Genomic DNA, 11,999 nt, shown 5'->3' with positions numbered 1-11,999 from the left:
AATGAAGATTTAAAGGTTAAGTGGAGTACATTTTATCGTTACTCACCAAAGGGTCTGATTGAAATGAATGCGACGATTGCAAGATCAACTGAATATATTTGAAAGATATTTTAACGTCCTTAACCACCTGTTTATAACGAAATTTAATGTTAAGTTATGTTAACGATTATCTATGTAATGTTAAGTATTTGAATGTTAATTTGTGTTATTTTTCCAACTTTATGCATTTTTTTATAGTTTGACCAAACAGAACATGTTTCGAAGATGCACCTCCGTAAAACTTACTGAGTTTTAAATTAATGGTTTTTACGAAAAATGCATCTCCGAACTCCACGTAGTGTAGATACTGAGATGCATCTTAGGACTAAATTCTAGCAAAATATAGGTGTTTCACTATCTCAGTAAATTAGACTAGCGAGTGTATAAAAAGGGTGCGTCCGAAGATGTATCTTTAAATTCTAGTTGTATGGAAGCACCACATGAGATTTAGAGAGCAATCCTCGATTTTCTAAGAGTGAATTGAATCATCAACTATAATACCATATTTTACTCGTAAAGAAGCTCATAGAATCATTACATGATAGAGAAAGCATACAATTGGTTTAGGTATGAGATTTTTTTTTTCAAAACTTTATAGTTAAGCTAATATTTAATTTTCTCACTTATATCTCTGCATAAGTGAATTTAAGCATTACCACTTCCACACTGCCTTCCTATATCACTACCCCTCCACCTTGAAATTTAATTAGAGGTAACAATTCATCATCCATCCCGTCTTTGTGAACGGACTTCTTTTTTTTTAATCAAAAAGGATTATATTCATAAATAAAAAGGAGTACAAAGAACACAAGAGGGGACCAAGCCAAAACCTCTTAAGAACAAAGCCTAAGCTTATGGGTTCCTTTCTTGTCTAGTAAGTAATCCTTAAAAATATCTTTATGCACAAAGTTAAACCAGGTGATCCTTTTGGTCTTTAAGTCGATACTAGCCAGAAAATCCGCACAAAAATTGGCTTCACGAAAAATATGAGTGATCCTAAAATCAATAATAAGAGTGTATGCCCAGCACGTAAGCCAACGAGATTTGATTTTCCATGGCACCAAATTTGAGTTAGAGAAGGCCTTCACAACCAAAATACAATCTGATTCCAGCCATAGCTTGGTCTAATTCATCTGCTTATCTTTCTCAATAGCATAAATTGCAGCCAGAAATTCAACAATGATTGAGGAACCAACTTCTAAAAAAGCACTGAAGCTAAGGATATGATTAGCTTGATCATCCCGGAAAATACCTCCACAGGCAGCAATACCAGGAGAACCGACTGCAACCCCGTCAATATTACACTTCATCCATCCTCTAGCAGGAGGATACCAAATGACATCAATCGTGTTTGAGGGAGGACGAGGATGAAGATTCACACCAAAACACTTAAGAAAGGAGAAGCTATGTAAAGACCCATCAGCCTTCTTACGAGACAAGTTTCCAACCAAATCTGCTTTTGCCATAATGTTGGAGATACAAGTCTTCCAATGAATGTTTTTGTTTTCAAACCTATGCAAATTTTGAACCTGCCAGATTTGATAAAGAATGTACACTAAGCGAGCCTTGAGCACAGCCAAAGCTTGAGGACTCCAAGCTTTCTTAAGCATAAGAAGGCAGTCAGACAAAGAAGATATAGGGGAAGGAATAGGAAGAAGAGCATTGAACCATTTCCAAAGATTAGTAGCATAAGGGCATTCAAAAAACAAATGAGTGGTAGTTTCATTAGAGCCATGACAGAGAGAGATTTTTGAAGGAAAAGATAAACCCCTCTGAGCAATATTTTCATCTGTAGGGATTCTGTTATGCAGGAGCCGCCAGACAAGCATTGAGCACTACAGGAAAAAAGGCCTCCTGCCACGCCCAGAAAACCGAGGCTATATGCAAAATAACCGTGGCGTAACGCTTAGGCCACGGTTTGGCCACGAAAATCCAACTGTGGAGTATACGGCCGTGGCCTAAAGTAAAGTCCACGGTTTTTTGGTATAGACCACGCCTTTTTTACAACCGTGGCTTTTTTAGGCCACGGTTTAGGTAGCTTGATTAAGGCCGCGGTTTATATTTGCCATGATTACAGAACTGTGGCCATATGGTAAAGCCACGGTTTCAATTTAACATACAATTTTGGTTCAAGATATAGCCACGGTTTGGTTATGACCACAAATTTAAAACCGTGGTTATATTTTGTACATTCTAAACCATTAATCTTGCCACGGTTTATTTCTATGCTCATTTTGTTGATTAAAAATAACCTTAATCTATTTTAGTACAATAGATTGAGGCTGCTGAAATGAAAGGTACAAAAATCTTGTTCTTCTTGCTTCTTGGTTTCAAGTCGCAAAGAAGGTAAGAATGTCTCTTGCCATAAAATTTCAGCCCAATTGAGATCTATTTTTTAAGGCTATCCGAGGCTGCACAATGTATCCAAGATAAACCATACTCCCTTTTCAAAATTGTGGTCTAGTCAGTTGAAATACAGTTTAGTGCAAGTAGTTACTCAGACATGAACCAATTACCACAAGCACAAAATGACCCAATGACCCAATTATTCAATATACATAAAACTTTATACTTTCTAGTTGTGACAATCAATTTAACGTGACACAAAATGTGAAGCATGTGTTTAGTTCCAATTTTACACTCATGAGATGCTTTGTTTCATGTTAATAAAATAAAATTTCAAAGCTACAAATGGTAATGAACAAAACATTTCTAAGATACATCCATGAATTTAAAATTTACCGAGGCTAGGGAATCCCCAAGCAAATGTTCACTCTCAAGAACTTCATATCTCCTAGCTCTTAGAGGGAGTTGAGATGATCCGCATTCCAGTCATTTCACATTCCAGTCCAGAAGTTGGTTCGCCTAACATCAAAATTGAAGGTTCCATAACCATTTCAAATCCAACATTTACAAATTTCCTTTGAATTTCAGAGATCCAACATTTACAAACTTCATTTGACTTCCAGAGATCCTTGGCTTGTCCGTAGTTCCGACTTTATAATTCTGTATAGATAAAAGCTCTAAGAATTTAATAACTCTTTCAACAACAAGATTGTTTCTAGTTTTTACAAATCAGCTAATAACTTTAAACAATAGTATTTCATTTGAGTAAACAATTACACAAGCATAAATAAGTAAGTGCGAGAACTTGAGCACAAGCAAGTAAACTGATTAAGAAAATATTGTAGGTAAAATAGTCAAGAACATAATATATGTGCAACTATCACAGAATCTGAGATTCTCTTTTGCTCTCAAATTTGAAATAAATGTTGTCTTACCAGCCCCTAATAAACCCTTGACAACAGTGATACATTCAAATTTGGTTTTCCCCAAAAACATTTTTTAATATATGCTTGTCATGAGCTTTCAGTGTGAGACAGATCTTAAAATAAATCTCAATTAAAAGTTATATTGCTTTTCTCAATATTTGTAGACATTTGTAATACACATGAGAAGGAACTTGATAAGGTGAGGTTCTTGTTTCCTTCTTGGTGAACTTTTCTAAAATACCATGTTGCAAAAGATAAGCAGAAAGGTGACATAAACATCAACCCCATCATGAGTTCATCATACAGGTTTCAAAGGATCTTCGCATAGTTAATAGTAACAGTCAAACCTTACCTCTTGAATAACTTTCTTAGCTATTGAAGTTGCTTTTGCAATATCATCTAGCCCACTGTAAATCATTATTGAATCTGTATCCCCATAGATCACCTGTAATTCAGTACAATAATTAAGAGCTAATACAACAACCAGTCAAATCAGATTATTCATTTCATATACATAATAGAATCGCATAATACTTCAAGAAACAGTGCAGTAGAAATAACCTCTAAGTTCAAGCTATTTTGAACAAGATCAACAGTACTTTGAAGTTTCTCCATCTTCTCCCCTAATAGGTGCATCTACAGTCCTTGACTGCATAAGGGCTGTCAAATGATCAATCTCAGACCTGTTGGATAGATCAAAAACACATAATGAATCAACCAAAAAACATCACAAAAGGTGTACCACAATCAAAGAACTCAATGAAATGCAATTGATATAGATATCAGGAAGAGACAATGTTATACTCACTGCAGAATCAAACAACTCAATGAAACCTTCAAAGAAAACGGCATCCCCTCTTCATCTTCTTCGATCGATCCTTCAAGTCTTCACAAACTCAGAAGGAACCTTCAACCCGCATCAACTTCATCCACGTATCAACAACTGGAACAAAGACCAAAAACACAGAAGACGATTCAAACTCAGAAGCAAAAGAGGAGGAAATTTGATATGGAGAAAACGAAGCGTAAAAGTCGAAGACGTACCTGAGTGGTGACCTTCGTTTTTAGCGTGTTCTGTTCTTGTTGAGGCGTGATTTCAATTGATCAGAGAGAACCGAGAGAGAACCTGGGATTTGAGAAGAGAGAGAGATTGAGAACGCGTGGAGACCAGAGATAGATGAGAGGTTCCATTGGAGGAGAAAGGCTTTTCCCGGCGGCGCCGTTGCTGCTTCACGACCGTGAGAGGGAGAAGAGAAGAATCTAAAGGTCACTTAACCCTAATCCCCTTTTACGTTATTTGTTTTAGTTTTTTTTCTTTTTAATTTTATCTTTAAAAAAATAAAATATAAAACAAGAGAAAGAGGGAAACGAAAAGAAAAGAGGGAAAACATGGCGGGCACTAAATTTTTGGATTTGAGCCACTATTTTTAGTCAAAATTATAAGGCCGCGGTTTTTCTTTGTGGCTTAAAATATCCGCAATTCTATAACCGTGGCAATTGAAGTAAAGGCCACAGTTTCTTACTCCAGATTCAATATTTTATAACATACGTCTACGCTTTGATAACCATGGCCAAATCATATATGTGGCCACAGTTTCTGAGCTGTGGACAATTTTAGCGTGGCCGTAGGCCAAATTTCTAGTAGTGTGAGTGAGCTGGGGCTGAGTCAACGTCCCAAGGGAAAGAAGACCAAGTATTAGCACCAGAAGATTTTTTGAGAACCTTATAAGCAATTTTAATAGATAACATTCCATTTTCCATATTCTTCCAAGCCATCTTCCAAGCCAAGAAATCTTCACAGTTCAAATCAGGGATGAAGTAAGCAGAGATTATGTCACGAATGTTGGGCATAGCAAGAGTGAAGTTGTCATGAAGAGACCAATTATTATTCTTCCACCAGTCAGCCAACTTAGAAGTAAGATTAGCATGAAATTTATCAGAAATTTTGTACTTCAAAGCCAGAGATTCTCCAGTCCAATTATCCAACCAAAAATTGACTTTTTTGCCATTGCCAGAGATTTCTCAATTCCGCACTCATACACAAAAAATATATTTCTTTTATATTTTTTTTTTTCATATCAACAAAAATTTATAATTAAATTAAATATTTAATCATTTTAATAATTATTATAATATTTGATCATTTCTATTTAATTTATATTTTAAAAACAATATTATTTTTTATTAAGCTTGCTATCTTAAAATTAAGAAGGATAAATAGATAATAAAATTAATAAAAATAAGGGAAATCAAGAAAATTTAATGGTAGTGGGGGTACTAAGTGGGAGTGGATTTTTTTTTTATGAGAAGACTAATTTTTTTAGAAGATGAAAAAAATAGAGTGTATAATAAAAAATTAATAATATTTAAATAATTTTATAATTTAATAACGAATATGAATATATATGGATACGAGTATCATCAAACTCACATTTGTATCCAATAAAAAATAGAATATTTAAATATCTATTTATTTTATCTGCATATATTTATTAAACAATATGTCCTGTGTTTATGACGGATTTTATATGTTGATACTTTCGAGTATGGTTTTTTTACCATCCCTAATTATATGTAGAGAGCTTTTCTTTTCAAATAGATTTAACACTTAAGAACATATATAATGATTAACAAAAATAATTCTTTGTGAAGTGATTTATCTTGTTTTAATCAATGTTCTGATCAACTTTAAATCCGCGTCATTGTAGTTACGAGATATTGTTTAAATCTGCGTCATTGTAGTTACGGGATATTGTCCGCTTTCATTATGGAAAATCTCATAACTCCGTCCTTTAGAAAAACACCTTGTTGGATTGAGGTGTATAAATTACTATTAGTTTTGTTTTTCAAGCAATGTGAAACTTTTTGACAAGCTCGAACAACTTACTCAAGTCGAACAACTGACTCAAGTCGAGGTTAAAGGACATGGTATGAACTTCAAATTCTCATAAATAACGATTAATGTTCGATCAACTTTAAATAAACGCCACTATAGCTACACAGCATTATCCGCTTTGTGTGTGAGAATACTCTCTTTGGACCTTTAAAAAGATTTCTAATTAAATTAAAAATATATGAATATCATATATAAAGTACTATTCATCTCGATTGCAAAACAAAATAGAATTATTTTGGCCAAATTCAAAACAGTATTTTAGAAATTATATTTTAAGGTCACGTCTATGAACAATTATATAAAATGTTACGCATGATCAACAGAAATACAATATTTTGAATTGTTGTTGTATATGCTTCCAATTTTGGCACTATTATATCACATGATGGCACTGATCCTCGACTCAAGAAGAAGAAGAAGACTCGCCTTGAAATTTCTCACCATTGTCATTATATATTTCTTTTTTCATAGTTTTATTCTTTTGATGATTCTTGATAATTTATTTACTCTTACCTTCTTATATTTTCTTCATTCATTCAAGGGTATACACATAAAACAACCAAAAATCTGCATAGGATTCTAAGCCAAATGTCATCAACAATAATTGAATATATGTCTCTAGTAGTGTAACCAAATTAACCATTACCTATGTTACTTATTCCCTATCCAACAGTATGTGTCAATTATTTAGACACTTAGAGTGAATTTATTTAGACACTTAGAGTGAATTTAGATGGAAATTGAAATTTTTTAAGGAATTCAAAATTTAATCTAATTTAAATGATTTAATTGAAATTTATTTAATTTTAAATTATTTTGTTTTGATGGAGTATTAAAATGATTCATTGTTAAATTTTAAGATTTTTGAGCCAAATTTAAAATATGTAAAATATAGACTAATTTGCAATTTTTGAAAATTTCAAGGACCAATTTGTAAAATTTAAAAATTATTTAGGGACTTATTTATAATTTTTTGAAAATTTTGGGGGTAAGTTTGTAATTTTTATAGAATATAAGAACCATTTTGCAAATTTTAAAAAATTAATAATAAACCATTTAACATTCAAATTATGAAGTAATTTCAAATTCTTGACTTTTTAATGTCATTTGAAATATTTTAAATTTGACTTCAATAAAATACTTCATAAATTTATGTCATTATAGCAATTTTTCATATTTTTTGTCCAAACAATAGAATTTGATTAATAAATTTACATCTGTATATAAATAAATTTTATATTGTATCAAATAAACTTTTTATTTTACGAGTCACTGTCAGCACAATACATATTATTTTAAACAATAATTATTTTGATTATTTAATACAATTGAGTTTATATAATTATTGTTCATTTTAAAATTAATAGCTAATTTTGAATTTTGATACATATTTAAATACAATTTATATCATATCAAATAAATTTACCCGTGCGACTACATGGGTATTTGACTAATTACTTTAAAAAATTATTTTTCCTCGTTAAAATGTTTCATCCAAACACACTCTTAATTGTTTTCTTAAATAAGTTGTTCATAACTTTTGTTTCACAATGTCATTATCTATTAAATTTTTATAATTTATATGTGGACTTTGACACTTCTAAAAAAAATTGAAACAAATAAAGGTTTTGAATATTATTTTGCAATAAGTTAAACACTTGAAGTTTTTATTTTTGGTAGCATTAAACACTTGAAGTAGTTTAGGTTATTTTAGAGCATAAATCTCGTTCTTTTTTCTTTGGCTTAAATGCACTTTTAGTTTTCTTATTTTGATGATTTTAACTTTTTAGTCCCCAAACTAAAAAAGTCAATTATTAGATCCCCATTTTTAATTTAGGTGAATTTTTTAAGGTCCCCCGTCACTTAAGTGCATTTTTAATGACATGACAACTAATATTTGGTCTAGTCACTTGCCACATCATTATATTTATTTTGAAATTCAATTTTAATTCTTAACTTAATATTTAATATTTCTAAAAATATTTTATGTTATTTTAATTTTAGGTTTACCCTAAATATGTTAAGCTTCTTACCTTATCCCACCTTCGTTCTTCTTCAGTTCAGCTCTTAACCTAAAATCTGGTTTGATTGCTCATTGCTCAGTTCTCACTCACAGTTCAGCTCCTAACCAAGTTCGATTTGCTTTTCCTTGCAATGTCAGAAAAGTTTCCAGCTCCACTTTCGTCAAAGTTGAAAGAAGATGAAAAGTTTTGCTTCAGGTCCGTATTTCTCCATCTTTGTATGTGGTCCCAATGTGTTTTATACCAATTTTTTATGTCTGTGGTCCCAACTCTTTGAAACCCTAATTTTATATGTTTGTACTGATTTGATTGTGGTCCTAATGACTGAAACCGAAACATTGTTTAATCTAAAACCTTAACCCTAAAATTTTTCTTATTCAGGGCAGCTATTGCCCAAAAAAGTTAGGTTAAGGATTCACCATCGTGGTAAACTTGTTCACAATCATGTTAAATGGTACCTAGATGGGGTTGTAACAGAATTGAATTGGGAATGGGATGTTGATTATATATCATACTTAGAATTAGAGAAATTGATTCATGAGGTGGGATATACAAGTTTGAAGTGTATTTGGTATGTAAATCCTAGGTTTAGTTTTGCTAAGGGTCTGACAGCTATAGAAAATGATAGGGATGTACTAAGATTTATTAAAGATGTTGAGGGATTTGATATTGTGGATGTATATGTCGAGCATGCTATTGATATACCTGAAATAATAGATGAGGGTGCAGACATGGATGAGGATGGTACTAATGTAAATGTTGAGAATATGGCTGAGGGTGAAAAAATGAGTGCTAAGGGTGGGGATAATGCTGAAGGAATGGATAATGTTGAAGGTGAAAAAATGTTGAGGGTGAGGATAATGTTGAGGTAGAGGATAATGCTAAGGGTGGGAATATGAATGAGGCTGATAATAATATTGATGGTGGTACAGATGATGATGGTGACTTTGTGCCTGATTCTGATGAGGAGTCTATAGAACTGGATTGGACTACTGCGTTACCTACAGATATATCAACAATGCCAACTGAGAATGTTGTGGATGAGGACTCAGATCAGCTATACACTCCACCTGGTAGTGAAGATGAAGAAGAGTATGAACATTTTCCAAATTTCCAAAGTAGTGAAACTAAAAAGTTCAAGTTAGAGGTTGGTGTTTAACAACAAGGATGTCATTAAGGATGCTGTCAAAGAGTATGCAATGGTTAACAATAAAAATGTGTGCTTCAAAAAAAATGATGCAAAAAGGATGGTGGTCAATTATGAAGAGGGCTACAATTATCATACGAGGTTTAGTAAAAGGGCTAGAAATTAGTTTTGACAAATCACCTCTTTGTATGAAGAACATTCTTGTGCTAGGACTGCCTACAATAGACAATCAAAGACTGGATGGTTGGCAAAGCAATTTGTCCACATACTTAGACACACTCCTAACCTGAAACCAGCTGGGTTGATAGCTATAGGAATTGAAAAATGGGGTGTGAAGCTGTCAACAGACCAGGCATATAGAGCTAAGAGAAAAGTTGTGGAATTGTTACAAGGGGATGGAAGGGATCAGTTCACACATCTAAGGAGTTATGCACAAGAATTTTTGAATTTTAACCCCAGCAACAATGTTATTTTAAAGTATACTTATTCAACTAATGGACCTGTATTTGAAAGAATCTATGTGTGTTTAAATGCATGTAAAGTAGCATTTGCAAAATTCTGTAGACCATTAATAGGTCTGGATGCATGCTTTATGAAAGGGGACTATGGTGGACAATTGATGACAGCTATTGGGAGTGATGGGAGCAACCAAATATTTCCCATTGCATATGCTGTTGTAGAAGCTGAAACTAAGTATTCTTGGGAGTGGTTCATAAATCTTATCCTTGAGGACTTGCAGTCAGTTAACAAGGTTGCATATGCCTTTATCAACAAAAGGTAATTATTGTATGCAAGAAGGCAAAGAATAAAGGAAAGGCAAAGGTTAAGGCGACTGAAAAGGTTAAGGCTACTAAGGAGAAGGAAAAAAAGGCTACTAAGAGTAAAGAGAAGGAAAAAACTAAGGCATTTGCATCTGAGATTGCTTCATCATCTCAGGGTCCACCTGCAACACAACCAACTCAAGAATAGTTTGAGGAATATGTCATTTTGTTAGAATATGTCATTTTGTTATGTATGCATTGCCAATGTCATGAACATGTTACTGTCATGTTTATTTTGTTGTACTATTTTGTTATGTATGGTTTGGTAAGATCATGAACAAGTTATATGTCATGAACAAGTTAAATTCAAACTATGAAATTGTTATTTTGTCAATTCAATTCTATGATATAAATGCTTTCAGTTCAATTATATATTAGAATCTGTCGATTCAAGATTATTTAACACAACTTTAATTAAAACACAAGTTTACATTACATTTGAAACCCATAATCCATTACATTTAACATGAAAGAAACAGTTACAAACAAGTTTACACCAACTGAACTGACAACATACGTTAAACATAACTAAAATCTCATGCCTTAAAAACACAATAATCCTACTTCATTACATTTTGCATCACAAGTCCTACTGCAGAAACAAATGTCATTGAAACAGAGAATTTCATCAGTAAGTTCATTGCATTCAACTTCATCTTCACTTCTGCTACTTTAACATTAGCTTCATCCACTCTAGTCCTTTCTTGCTCCAATTTTTTTCTGCAGTGAAGTAATACTTTCCTTGGCCCTTGAAGGCAGTTCATCGTCGTACCAAACAAAGTGGCAACACCTTTTATTGCCCTGTACCTGCAAACAACACATATATAGTATGAGAAATTCCTCCTGCTACACACATTTGACCTAAAATTGTTACTTTCAGTTGCAGCAATCATGACATTACCTTGTACATCCCACACCCAAAAAAACGTCTACCTGGGTTCGAATCAGTCCATGAGGTCATCAATGGAGCTTCAAGCCCACACCTGCACTCGCTTCGAAACACGCATGAACGTGTACCTCCGATACTACTGGCCTTCGTGCATTGAGACATCTTCCGAAGCTCAAACTGGAAAACGAAAGAAGAAGAAGCAAAGGCGATGAAGGAGGAAGAAGAAGACTTTGCCCTAGGATGAAGAAGGAGACTACGCTTGCGTTGAAGGATGAAGAAGACAACCTAGTATTTAAAGTTTTTTTTAATCCATTAAAATAACATAAAATGTTTTTAGAAATATTAAATATTAAGTTAAGAATTAAAATTGAATTTCAAAATAAATATAATGATGTGGAAAGTGACTGGACCAAATATTAGTTGCCATGTCATAAAAAATGCACTCAAGTGATGGGGGGCCTTAAAAAATTCACCTAAATTAAAAAGGGGGATCTAATAATTGGCTTTTTTAGTTTGGGGACTAAAAAGTTAAAATCATCAAAATAGGGGGACTAAAAGTACATTTAAGTCTTTTTCTTTTAATTTAAGAGAATTTCTTTGTACACCCATATAGTGTGAAAAATACCCCTGAAAACCCCAAAATACTCTTTGGAGATGCATCTCCGAAGGCATCCATATCCTAATTTTAAAGATTTCAGATATACATCTCTGAAATCATCCATAATCAGATTTTCAATGATTTCGGATATGCATATCCAAATTTACCAAGATGCTGTTTCGGATATGCATATCTGAATTATACAGATTTTCAATGATTTCGGATATGCATATCCGAATTTACCAAGAAGCTATTTCGGAGATGCATATATGAATTATACAGATTTTCAATTATTCATTTTTTTCCAAAACAACAA

At 32.8% G+C, this 11,999-nt stretch overlaps 1 protein-coding gene and 1 long non-coding RNA gene across 3 annotated transcripts; both read right to left on the bottom strand.

Moving 5' to 3' along the window:
• Positions 1-1,163: 1,163 nt before the first annotated feature.
• Positions 1,164-1,868, bottom strand: LOC131650923 (uncharacterized). The gene has a single exon (XM_058920623.1). The coding sequence runs from the start codon at positions 1,866-1,868 to the stop codon at positions 1,164-1,166; it is 705 nt and encodes a 234-aa protein (XP_058776606.1).
• Positions 1,869-3,647: 1,779 nt separating this feature from the next.
• On the bottom strand, positions 3,648-4,603 carry LOC131647709 (uncharacterized). Of its 2 annotated transcripts, none has more exons than XR_009297918.1 (4): positions 4,356-4,600; positions 4,120-4,254; positions 3,873-3,994; positions 3,648-3,756 (listed from the first exon to the last, which is right to left on the bottom strand). It is a non-coding gene; the product is annotated as an uncharacterized LOC131647709 (long non-coding RNA). The 2 variants fall into 2 exon arrangements; XR_009297919.1 differs by having other exon boundaries at positions 3,661-3,737; positions 4,356-4,603.
• Positions 4,604-11,999: the final 7,396 nt, after the last annotated feature.

Source organism: Vicia villosa, linkage group LG2 (genome assembly GCF_029867415.1).
Source record: "Vicia villosa cultivar HV-30 ecotype Madison, WI linkage group LG2, Vvil1.0, whole genome shotgun sequence".
NCBI classification, from domain to species: Eukaryota; Viridiplantae; Streptophyta; class Magnoliopsida; order Fabales; family Fabaceae; genus Vicia; species Vicia villosa.
The sequence above is the reverse complement of the archived record's forward strand: the minus strand, read 5'-3'. Positions and strand labels throughout refer to the sequence as shown.

Bases quoted from the DNA above. Each gene is read 5' to 3' on its own strand.
- LOC131650923 (XM_058920623.1), bottom strand. From the start codon at position 1,868: ATGCTTGTCTGGCGGCTCCTGCATAACAGAATCCCTACAGATGAAAAT.